The sequence below is a fragment of the Drosophila ficusphila genome, unplaced genomic scaffold (genome assembly GCF_018152265.1).
Source record: "Drosophila ficusphila isolate 14025-0441.05 unplaced genomic scaffold, ASM1815226v1 contig_106, whole genome shotgun sequence".
Lineage (NCBI taxonomy): Eukaryota > Metazoa > Arthropoda > Insecta > Diptera > Drosophilidae > Drosophila > Drosophila ficusphila.
The window spans coordinates 4,516,619-4,528,244 of record NW_025063993.1 but is presented as its reverse complement, the minus strand read 5'-3'; the positions used below and the strand labels follow the sequence as shown (position 1 = coordinate 4,528,244).

Here is an 11,626-nt window from a genome sequence, read left to right as displayed (position 1 = left end):
CAAGCCGAATCTAATATACCCTTACAATCATTGAATATGTTGAACAAAATACATAAATGCTAAACAACGTCGAAGCTATGTCGATTTTTCAATTAAGTTTCTATATTTTTGACAATTGTTCAAATGACAACGATTTTTATGATGATTCGTTATAAAAGTCTTTACTGAAAAAATCATGCTATTCTGATGAAAAAACAACGATTTACCCTTAATTCTATATTAAATTTTTTTGATCTTTCCAATGACATCTATATGAAATAGATATCAGATTTTGATAAAATGCAAGCAAGTTTGCTTAGGTAAGATTGAATTCAATTTTGAGCCGAACTTAAAACACTTTATACACTTCAAACGTAAATGTGTATTCATATCCTCTTTGTGAGAAACAACAGGGGTTAACAATACACTTTGATTAGCTAATTTTAAAGGGAAGATTAAATCAAAAATACAAATATAATTTAAATATCAAACAAGGCAGTTATTCGAAACGTTGTAAAATGACAACGAATTTAGTGAATCTTTCATGCGGAAACTATTTTGATCAGCAGACAGGTGAGTTCATACCACTTTTCAATAAACCAGCATTTTAGTATAGCAGCAATGTGGTATAAATACGTTCTTCTCTTTGGGGCAGTTCTTGTTTTTAACTTTGCAGTGGTTGTAAGTGAACAGAAGATAAAGTGATTGGCTTGTGACTATAAATGCATTATTCGTTACAGGATGCAGTTGTTTTCAGGTTTACGAATTTCCAGTGCAAGAGTTACAACGAATCGTGGTACGTTCTCAACTATTACCGTCTGAAGGCCGTCAGTCGGGACAGGGTTCTGCTTAATATTAATGGAACTATTCTGCATCCGGCTTACAACATTCAAGTTCACGTAAAAGTCTATAAAAAGGCCAATGGTTTCAAGCCATGGCTGTTCGAATCCACTGTTGACGCGTGCAAGTTTATGAAAAGGCGTTATGATCCATTCTTAAAAATTGTCCACAACATCTTTAAAGAATTCTCGAACGTTAATCATACCTGTCCCTACGTAGTAAGTATAAGGAACTTATTGACATTAATTTGGCAATAATAATTACATTATAGGGTCATGGTGTCGTCAAAGATTTTTATCTGAAACCGGAATTATTAATTCTGCCCTTTCCATCTGGAGAGTATATGCTGGCTATTCGGTGGTATTTCGATAAGGAGCTCACATTCGATACAAATGTCAGTTTTGTTTATATGGAAGATCTTATAAAAAGAACATAGAAGCACCCAATCAAGCAATACCATTTCCGTTCTTGCAGCATGTTAGTCCTTGGGTATGGGTAATAGCCCGTTAGAAAACTCTATATTCCAAAAATCATGCTTGTCTGATGAAAAACAACGATGGTATAATTTTATTTCTGTTATTTCCATATATAGATTTTTTTATCTTTTCTATGGCTATATGATAGAGTTATTTAATTTTGATAAAATTAAAAAAAAAAAACGTTTTAAAAAACAACGGCATTAGAATTTATTGTTTCATTCTCTCGTATGGCAGCTATCCGACATAGTCGGCCGATCCGGCCCGATCCGGCTTACATATATACTGCGTGCAATAACTACACAACTTTTGGGAAAGTTGCCGAAAGATAGCTTCAAAACTGAGGGACTAGTTTGCGTAGAATCAGACAGGAGGACAGACGTACAGACCTTTTTCGATTCTGATCGTGATGTTAATCAAGAATATATATACTTTACGGGGTCTGGGGTGTCTCCTTCACTGCGTTGCAAACTTCTGAAATATCTCGAATAAAGTTGTGAAACACTTTCAAGGAAAGGGTATTCCCTTTTTCACTTAAATGTTAGGGGTGCATACTAGTTGGTTTTTTTGCTTTTCCATTATTGTCCGGGGTTATCACATTTAATTTTTCAACCGAATTCCCTGGATGAGGCCGTTTGCTGCAAGATTTATGTGGCGGTTCCACTGGCAACGCGTTTCACTTGTTGAAACAATAGCCGCAGATGAAGAAAGTTTATTTGTGTGCACACTCGGTTGATTGAATCGTGTTTTATTAATAAATATTTGTTTAAAGCGTTAAATATTTACAGACTTATGTGACTAAAGTTGTGGCGTGCCTCTGTGCAATTTGTTCAAGCGCCAAAAAAAGGAACTTAAATCAATGTTAAACATAGGTGGTTTATAAATTATAAAATTTGTAGTAATTTAAAGAGAGGCTTTGTCTAATTTAACTACAAATATAGGGCTTTCTAAATTCACAAGGATGACATTTAAAGTTATTTACAATTTTAAAATGCTGTAGATTTTAGGGTTAGCGTGCTAAAACAAAGTAACTTTCTTAAGTATCCATTTAAATTCAACTATTTTTTAAGCCTAACCTGTCTTTAGATAAACCTTACTGCCATCGGGACGAATGTAGTACTCGTTGACTCCCTGCGAGTTGGTCACATATATATTTTTGTCATCTTCGTAGTGGGGTTTTTGGCTTTGACTGCTTCCGTATCGATTATCGCTGATGTAGTTTGAGTTTGGGTAATTGTAGTGGGGTCTCTCGCTTGTTGGATCTACAAAACGAACCGTGTTTCCCGGCATATATTCGCCGTAATTGAGGGAGTTGAATCCCCCTCCAATCGGTAGTTGTTTTGCGGTCTGTGCTCATTGCTAACCACAAATCTATCCTCCTTGGGCTCCCCAACTTCATTATACTCGTAGGTGGGAGCATAGGTGGGTCGATTCAGGATCTTTCCCTTCCGAATGTGCTGTTCGTAGTGATCGGGGAAAATGACTCGAGCTCCACGTTGCGGAGGAGCTGCATCTTCGTAAACCGCATTTGGAGGAGGGGTTTCCTCTTTGAAGGATTGCTGGTTGTTTTGTGCCTCTCGAATGCGGAGAATCTGGAGCTGCTCTCTCCGGATTCGATCTTCTCGGAGTTGCTCCTCCCGAATTTGTTCCTCACGAATTTCCTCTTCTCTGAGCTGTTCTTCCCGTTGCTGTTCTTCTCTGATTTGTTCTTCGCGGAAAAGCTCATCCCTTATTTGTTGCTCCCTGATTTGTTCCTCAAGAAATCTTTCTTCTCTCAGTTCAGCCTCCCTAAATAGTTCCTCATCCCGAATCCTTTCCTCCTGCAACCTCTGCTCATCCAGCTGCTCGTTGGTGTCCCTAAACACAATCCTTTTTCCTCTACGCTTGTCCACTCCTAAATCAGATTGGGATAGGCCATTGGGCAGGACAACTTTCCACCCGTCCATAAAGGATACACTCTTGGCTTTTCTCACATTTTTGGCGGTTTCCTCTTGATCCTGAGGAAACCTTAGCTTTCTTTGGGCGGCATCTCGATTGAACTCCCTTATGACATCCGCTGGTGTGGCATCCGGAAATCGAACAGATCCTTCGTCGTGTTGTTCCTCGCTCTGAATATCCTTGAAGTTGACCACCCGACCTTCACCCTCGTCCTCTGGGAATTGCAGTACCCCAATCAATTCGGTGTGTGCCTTGGCTGCCTCCTCCTCCTCATCATCCTGAAACTTCACCAGCTGACTCGTCTGGGTGTCCAGGTTGTCCTCCTCGTCATGGAAGTCGTCATCCAGATCGAGGCTCCTTCTCCTCCTCCTTCTTTGGTATTCCACACCATTCAGGTATTCGGATAGCACCTGCGTGAAGAAGCTTCCGATTCCACTGGCAATATCCGTGGAGGGTCGCTGGGTGGGTCGGGGAACGGGTCTCGGAGTGGTGTAACTCTGACCACCTCCTCCTCCTCCTCCTCCGGTGAGAGCTGAGAGGATGCTGAACAGGGATCCCGAACCGCCATCAGATTGCTGGGAGGCCACCGGCTTCTCCTCAGGTTCGCTGAAGAACTTGAAGAAGCCGCCGCGGTGGTTGTTCAAATAGTGAATGATTTCCATCTGTATGAAGATTTTTTTAATTAATGAATAATTTAACATTAATGTGGAGTAAACAAGTTGTTTATGAGGAAACTTTTTTTTAGAATATTTATGTGCAGAATTACTATTGTTCTGGAGTATAAGCACAATCTTGACTTGAGCTATCTCAACTATTTTTGATTATAGCTTCTTAATGGTTTGAAATAAAATTTTACTTATAAAATGAAATTTTAAGCTAGATGAATTTTTAAAATTGGAGTTATCAGATTTTTCGGAAATAACGAAGCATGCAAAGCAAATACGAAAAGTTCAATTTCTGAAAATTGTGTTGTTTCGAATTTTGGTCAACCTAAGCTTATCTTCTAGATAACGCTAATTAAATAATTGCTAGTGCCAATACTAAAAGTTAAGCTAACGCATTTTTTTTATCTTAATAGTAGGTACCTATATTTTGTATTCATATATTTTTTGCTTAAGCAGGCTATGTCTATAGCTAATGCTAAACCTTGTGTAATAACTCACATCATTTTTAGGGCACTTCTCATAGGTCTGAATACAACTCCTTTCTCCTCCACTCAAGCCAAGAAGGGCAGCCCTTCCATAAATTAGGGCAGGTGAAGCCACAGGGAATCCGGCCAGGAAACTGTAATAGAAAGTAAAAGGGGTTAGAAAGTATGTTTACCAAATAGCAGATAGATATCTGCTTTAAAAGCGAAGACTAAATGAAGGCTAACGAAAAAATACAATCTGGTAGTTGGGCGTTTTAAAAATTTAAAATAAAATACAAAATATAAAACACTAAAATAATTTGGATGAAACACAAGTCTTATGCAGATTACATCATGTTCCATTATTGTGTAATTTTTCAGACCTAAGCTGGATTTCCAGATACTGCGACCAGTTAATGATAATCGCTGGCTTAGAAACCATCGACCTGCAGGAAGATTTCACCCTTAAGCTTCCCATCTAGTTACATAAGTGATGCAGCTCCATTTGCCTTTTAGCCTCTCTCTAGGCCGCTTATAAAACTTAATTGACTTGGAGCCAAGAATTTGCCCAGGCCAAAACAATTTCAATTTACAATGGGTGCTATCGCAACCCCTTTCCCCACTTTCCCTCCCCCGTGGAAAATCCCCCAGCAGACGTAGCTCATTTAATGGAACAATCAATATGGTCTGCAGGCAGTAATGAAGTCTAATCCCATTTAACGCTGCACCACAGAAACAAGATGCCCTGCCCCCATCTGCCTCAAAATGCAAATTTAATAATATTTACTCACAACTAAAGCCCCTGCAAAATGGGGAACAACCCAACAACACTGAGAAAGAAAAATGATATAAAATATGATTTAATTTGATATTGATGAATAAAATATTTTTAAAACAAAAATCCAATATTAGAAGAAACACCCAAATTAGCTTTCCAAATAATTAAAAATTAAATAACATTCAAAATATACCATCCAGAAAATATTAAATATTAATCATATAAAAAGGATGAGGAGTTGATATTTAGAAATACATTTAATAGTAGAGTCAATAATTGTTTGTTAAAGTAAAATGGAATTGTATTTTTGCGATCATAACAAGACTAATGGATTTTAAACTTTTTTTAGACAATAAATTATTATTTTAGAATAATTAATCCTAATCTCCAAAATATTCAAGGCTTTCTAAATAACGTTCAGAAACTTAAGCAGTAATCTAACTTAGGTACATAACAACCAATACTTTATCCTGTTTTACAATTCAATGCAATATCTTTTTGATTAAGTATTTTTCCGCAGTGCAACCCAGTCCCACCGCCCTTTCCCTCCCCCCTTGTGGAGTACTCACTTGGTTATGGCCGGGGAGGTAACGAATCCGGGCAATTGGCCACGTAACGTTTGACCGGCAATCATCTGGCAGAGCACCTTGGGCACGCACTGCAAATCGTCGTTGCGAGCGATGTTCTCCAGTGCCCTAATGAGTTGTGTGTTGGGCGGTCGTCCTGCCACTCCCCCACTTGGGGCTCCTGCTCCTTGTGTCCCGGCAAAAGCGCCGAGGAGACTGCCTAATGGGCTGGCCGACTGCGAGGACGCGGCTGGGGAGCCACCGCCGCCCAGGAGGAGATTCGTAAATTGTGGTGCGTACAGCGAGGCCAGGGTGGCCAATCCACCACCCACTCCGCCCACTCCGCCTCCTGCTCCGCCACCCGGTGACTGAGTGGCAGGACGATAGTTGAACTGCTGCTGTGGATGCGGCTGCTGGAAGTGCTGCGACTGCGGTGGCGGCGGCGGTATCTCGCCAATCTGGTACTCGTAGTAATTGTGTCCCGGTCTGGGCCGCTGGGGTTGTCCGAATCCTGGTCTCCCTGGTCCTTCCACTGGACCTCCTGCTCCTCCTCCGCTCTGGGGGCTGTATTGATAGTTGCCGAATTGTGTCTGTACCTGCACAGAAAGGAAATTTATTAAGGTATTGGTTGTATTTTAGGAATTGTGAAATAAACAGAACAACAGACATGTTCACTGTTAGGTACATTTTTGGGAGTTCATATTAAATTGTTACGCATTCAAAATAATTATATGTAGTCTTCTAAACCGATTTGAACTGCTAGTGTAAATTTGAAAATTTGTGATGCAATCTTTTATAGGTTTTTAGAGAGTTTGATTGATTGGAAGTGATCTTGTTTACTTACTTATATGTTTCTATTAAAATTGTAGTATAATTATGGATTATCAATTCTATCAAAAACACGTTTTAAAATCGTATATAGTTAGGAGTAGTGACCTAGAATTTTAATTGGTGTTATGTCTTGTTGGACCTTTATTTTATATTGACTAAAGATTTTGAAATTATTGGAACTCTGATAAATTTTTTTATTTTAAAGATTTATTTAACTGGGGTGTTAAAAAATCTCCAAAAACCTTGGATTGAAATACAGTTCAACTGCAAGAGATTTTTATAACACCCCTGTCTTATTTTTTTTCTTTGTGTACCTGGTTGGGGTTTGCTATCTGAGTCTGCTGTGGGTTCGGCCGCTGCGAATAATTATCAAAGTTGTTTGCATAATTAGACGATCCCGCTCCCCCAGCTCCACCCACTCCACCTGCTCCACCCAATCCAGTGGCTCCCCCTCGATTCGCATTGGTGTCTTGGCGTTGGTAGAGTGGTCGCTGCTTTGGCTGCTGGGGCACGAAATTGGAGGTCTGCTCGGCGGCGTAACTGGGAGGCGGGTAGTCGTGGCTGTCGTAGGAGATTTTGTGCGAGGCGGTGGTGGGCGGGGCAGGGAGTGAGGGCGGCGGCCTGGTGGGTCGACGGTACGAGGGGGCGGGGCTCTCATCGAAGACGTAGCCAGGTCGCTTGAGATACACATCCTCCACGTGACCAGGATGCGATTGTGGGTGGTTCTGCTGGTGGTTCAGCTGGTGGTTCTGCTGGTGACTGCCCACCATCAAGGACGATTGCACGGTGTAAACCTGATCGTCTTGAGCAGGCTGCTCCCTCTGATACTGAATTATGGTGGGCGGAGTGGGCGTGTAGCGGTAGTTCTGCTGGGTGTACGGGTCCAAGTAACTAACCACCGGCGTTGTGGGCAGCGGTGTGCTCTGGAAAACCGAGTGCGGTTCCTCGGGAAAGGAGAACTGTTTGTCCAACGTCGATTGTTGTCCCAGTGAGTTGGGCACTTGGTGCTTGTAGTTCGGCTCCAAATAACTTGGGGGATAGCGATTGAATCCTGCTTGGGGCATCACATCCGAGGGGGTAAATTCCAACATTTGAGAGGGTCTGAATCCTCCGCCTGAAGTCACCCTGGCTGAAGTATCTGGTGGGTTTTGAGCTTCTGCCACTTGCTCCGAGGGAAAAAAGTTTTTCAGCTTCACGGATAACTGCTTTTCATCACTGAAATAAGGAGAGGTTAGAGTACGAAAATAAAATATGCAGGAAATCATGTATGTAATCAAGTTGTAAACAAATAACTTTATAATATAAATTTATAAAACTGAACTGAAAGAACTACACATTTTGAAACGTTTATGTTGCCTGCTGTAGTTCTCTAGTTTTTAGATATGTACTCGAATACAATTTAAAAGAGACTTAAAGACTTAAGACACTAAAAAACATTGCGTCGCAGGCTCGATGAAATTTGCATAACTTAAGGAAGCTCAATCAACTCACCCGCTGCCATTTCTTATGCACGACACGTCGAAGACTAATGCGATAATTAGAATTGCAATTTTCCATTGCACACTTCGCGGCTCCCATAGCAATTGCATTTCGGTGGTGCGGTGGTTACGGTGGCTCCGGTGGTGGGGAAAGTGTGGAAAATCCCGCTGCTCACGTCAGCGATTCATAAGCTCGGGCAAAACTGTCTTCGCACGTCGCCTAAAGTGGGGAAAATGGAATGGTGGAAAACATCATAAAAACTTGCTGTCAACTCAAACTACAAAAGAATTTCGCGCAATTCCCGACGACTTGTGCTCGACATTTTCTTGCTACATTTGCACATAAATTTATAGATTTACCGCCCACCGCCCTCGGGGGATGCACATTTGCATTCATATTAATGCAATTCTCACGTGCTATCCGCCAAAGGAGTTCTCCCTGCCGACGACATTTGTTTAATTCGGTTTTTTATGATTGCGCCGTGTTTATGCAACCGCACGACCGCCAGAAATAATCGGATCCCATCATCTTCACTCCGAGCTCCGGCGAACCATGCAGAATTATTCGGATTATTGTCAAGTTTTATTTGGCGGGACGCTGACAGGCCTTAAAAGTTTAATGTCCACAGCGTTTTGGTTTCATTTTATGCTCGGGTTCTATTAGGACAAGTGTCTACAGTGCATACATCCGAGTTCTCCCTAGACTGGTTGTATAAAAACTCTTAGCTAAGATTGTTCTTTGTTTTTTAAAACCCTTGGTTTGGGTATGATTTTTCTTTCTGACTCATTGGCAAAGGTTTTAATGTATATTGGACAATTTCCGCTCACAGTCTCTGCTTTTATTAAAAGAAGTAGTTTCTAATAGTCGTTTTATTCTCCAGAAAAATTATTTAATTTATTTTCATTAAATGTATATGTTATACTTAAAACAAAAAATTTGACTTGTCAAGAAGCTCTAAAATTTATTTTTATTTACAGAAGCTTAACAAAATCAAACTTTTGTAAAACTTATTATTTTATTTTGTGTATTTTTAGATAACGATTTTTAATTCATTCCATAGTTTTATCCATTTATAGTTAAGGTTGAATGTTTGTTGTTTTAATCAGGGAACCAGGATCTTAATAAAAATGAATGTATTATTTTAAGGAAGGGGATTCAAATGGAAAAAAATGGTGACACTCTATTAACATTTATTTCAGCCAGTTATTTCTGAAGCGTTTTTAACAGATCATATTTTATGAATCAGTGAAAGTATGTTTTACGTTCTGAGGCAAAACTTTTCTATCATTGGTTTATTGATTTCTATGGTTTTTAGCACACGAGCAGTTCATTCATTGGGGTCTTTACATATTTAACTCTTCAACTCTTTTTCCATCTGCAAACCATAAATTTCACCATAAAATATGCACAGAGTGTCGCTTTGTTTAGTGCGTCATTTAGCGCTCTTCGATTTGCATTTGCATTTAAATGGAGTCAAGGTTGTTGTGCGAGACAGCGAGTGTGTGTGTGGAAAAAATGTTAAACACTTTTTAAAGATGACGCACAGGAGTTTTCGAAATTATCGAGTTAAAGGTCCGCACTGTCTGCAGCATCTGTGCCGAGTTAAAAATATATTATTTATGATTGTGCTTGTAGTTGGGCAATATAAAAACAACTCCCATGCCAAATGTCTTGTTGAATATAAAATTTAAATTCCATGCAATTGCGAATGGAGACGGAGACGGGCAACAGACTTCCCCAGCTGTAATTGCAGCCAAAAATTTTACGATCCCATCCGAGGGGCAAAAGATATAGGGGGAAATCCGGGGAAGTACCAGAAAACTGCATTTGCCGATGGCAACAGAGGGCGCTGCACTAAACCGAAAGACAGCAGACGGCAATTGAAGTTTACAACAAGAAATGGAAGCCAATTTAGGGGGAGGGGGTGTGGTTGCAGCAGGTGCAAGGATCACAAAATGCACATTGAAAAGGGGAAGGACATCGAGTGCGGAGGCGGCGACACGAAAGGACACTTTACGCTCGAGATGCGTTCCAAATTGTGCGGGCAAAGACGAACACGGATACGGATACGAATACGGATGCGGATGCGGATGCGAGTGCGGATGTGGCGTACGTGTTGTGAATTCTTTGGGGAAGTATCCTCTGCTTGTCAAATTACATAATCCACTCAACACGCCCCCTCCTCCTTCGTCCGCCCACCAATTAGCTTTAATGTCCAAGGCGTGCTGAGGTTCGATCTGAATCTTATTGCTGAACTCGCACAAGCAAAAAAAATACTTTGAGTAGCTGTAAGATATATTTAAGAAATTTTTGAAGCTACAAAAGTTCAAGTTTATTGCAGTGGCGGATCCAGAGACGATTCTTGGGGGGGGAAATTGAACTTATTCTTCGATTTGGGGTTCAAACTTATTGTTGCGAGAGAAATACAGTACAAATTATAAAACAAAAATTATCCATCCCAATTTTTTAGTATACAAAGTGGTTATATTTGAAAAGTCAACCATAGCAAACAAGTAAAATTTTCAGGTTCTCTGGTTCCAAGGGGGGGGAAATTTCCCTAATTTCCCCCCCCGTGGATCCGCCACTGTTTATTGAGCAAATGTCTTTTTTTTTAACTTTTCAGCTATTTTACAAATTTAATTTCGTATTTAGTTATCTCTATCTTTTTCCATATTTAACAAAGTATTTGTTTATAAGTTACTCTTTATAGTTTTTAATATTAAAAGCACATAATTTGTGGTGGAAATTTTAAAACCATAAAAAAAATCTTTTTTGTAAAGAATACCGTCTTGAATATTTTCTCATTGCTTAAAAAACTTTAACTAGTTAAAAAAAACTTTTTAAAATTTGCTACACAGCAAATTATTAGTTAATGTATTTTCTCAGTTTAGTAATGTACTCGTAAGTTTACACAATTTTTTCTGTGCATTAAATGAGTCACTTGAGACCACTGATTTTTGTAATGTTATTTTGCGCAATTCTCCGCCGTTTCGACTTCTTTCCACAACTTTCTTTTCGCTCTTCCTGGCTGGCTGAACTCGAAAATTGCCCGGGCGCGTTTCTAGACACAATTGCCATGCTTTGTTTATTTTTTGAATTGCTACTTTGCAAGAGTTATTTAAGGGGCCCGGCTTTTGATTTTGATTTGCACACTTTCGGTTTCGATTTTCGCCGTGGGTTTTTTCCCGACTTACTCACTGCACTTTTTGGTGGCCGCCAGTGCTTCTTTTTCCCCGCGTGTCGCAAACAAAACTGAAAGCGAAATTCGACTCGAGACTCGAAACTGGTTAACTGGTGAGCTTAGGCGACGCAACCGCAGACGTAAGCGGTGTAAAACTAAAAGCTGCTCAGACGATTCCACGCAGACGTCTTTCCGGCTTAAAGTTCGGCGATCGTTTGACACGCGACGCCGGCGCAGAAAAGCAGCCAAGCCATCGGGCCATTTCTCTGCAGATACATATAGCCAAAGTCTGCAGGTCCAGCGGAGAGAGTCAAGTCCGACTTGGCCAGGTGGATTAAATAGCGTTAACGGAGAGCCGCCCGACTTGGTAAATGAGAGCTGAAGAAGCTGGGAGAAAAGGCGTCTCTAAAGACCAATGGTTTTAACAAT

At 40.3% G+C, this 11,626-nt stretch overlaps 2 protein-coding genes across 2 annotated transcripts; one reads left to right on the top strand and one right to left on the bottom strand.

Annotated features, from left to right (window-relative positions):
• The first annotated feature begins 600 nt into the window (after positions 1–600).
• LOC108099720 lies at positions 601–1,255 on the top strand. Its single transcript, XM_017203343.1, has 3 exons — positions 601–660; positions 720–1,037; positions 1,091–1,255. The coding sequence occupies exons 1-3, from the start codon at positions 601–603 to the stop codon at positions 1,253–1,255; spliced, it is 543 nt and encodes a 180-aa protein (XP_017058832.1).
• A 777-nt stretch (positions 1,256–2,032) lies between these two features.
• Positions 2,033–11,399, bottom strand: LOC108099971. The gene is given in 7 exon segments (XM_017203660.2): positions 2,033–2,620; positions 2,623–3,895; positions 4,397–4,517; positions 5,710–6,302; positions 6,852–7,752; positions 8,029–8,235; positions 11,211–11,399. Coding segments are annotated over 6 exon segments (3,240 nt in total). The 5' UTR covers positions 8,127–8,235; positions 11,211–11,399; the 3' UTR covers positions 2,033–2,366.
• Between the last annotated feature and the right edge of the window lie 227 nt (positions 11,400–11,626).

Bases quoted from the DNA above. Each gene is read 5' to 3' on its own strand.
- LOC108099720 (XM_017203343.1), top strand. From the start codon at position 601: ATGTGGTATAAATACGTTCTTCTCTTTGGGGCAGTTCTTGTTTTTAAC. The intron at 661-719 runs GTAAGTGAACAG...TATTCGTTACAG, and splicing joins TTTTTAACTTTGCAGTGGTT to GATGCAGTTGTTTTCAGGTT. The intron at 1,038-1,090 runs GTAAGTATAAGG...ATTACATTATAG, and splicing joins ATCATACCTGTCCCTACGTA to GGTCATGGTGTCGTCAAAGA.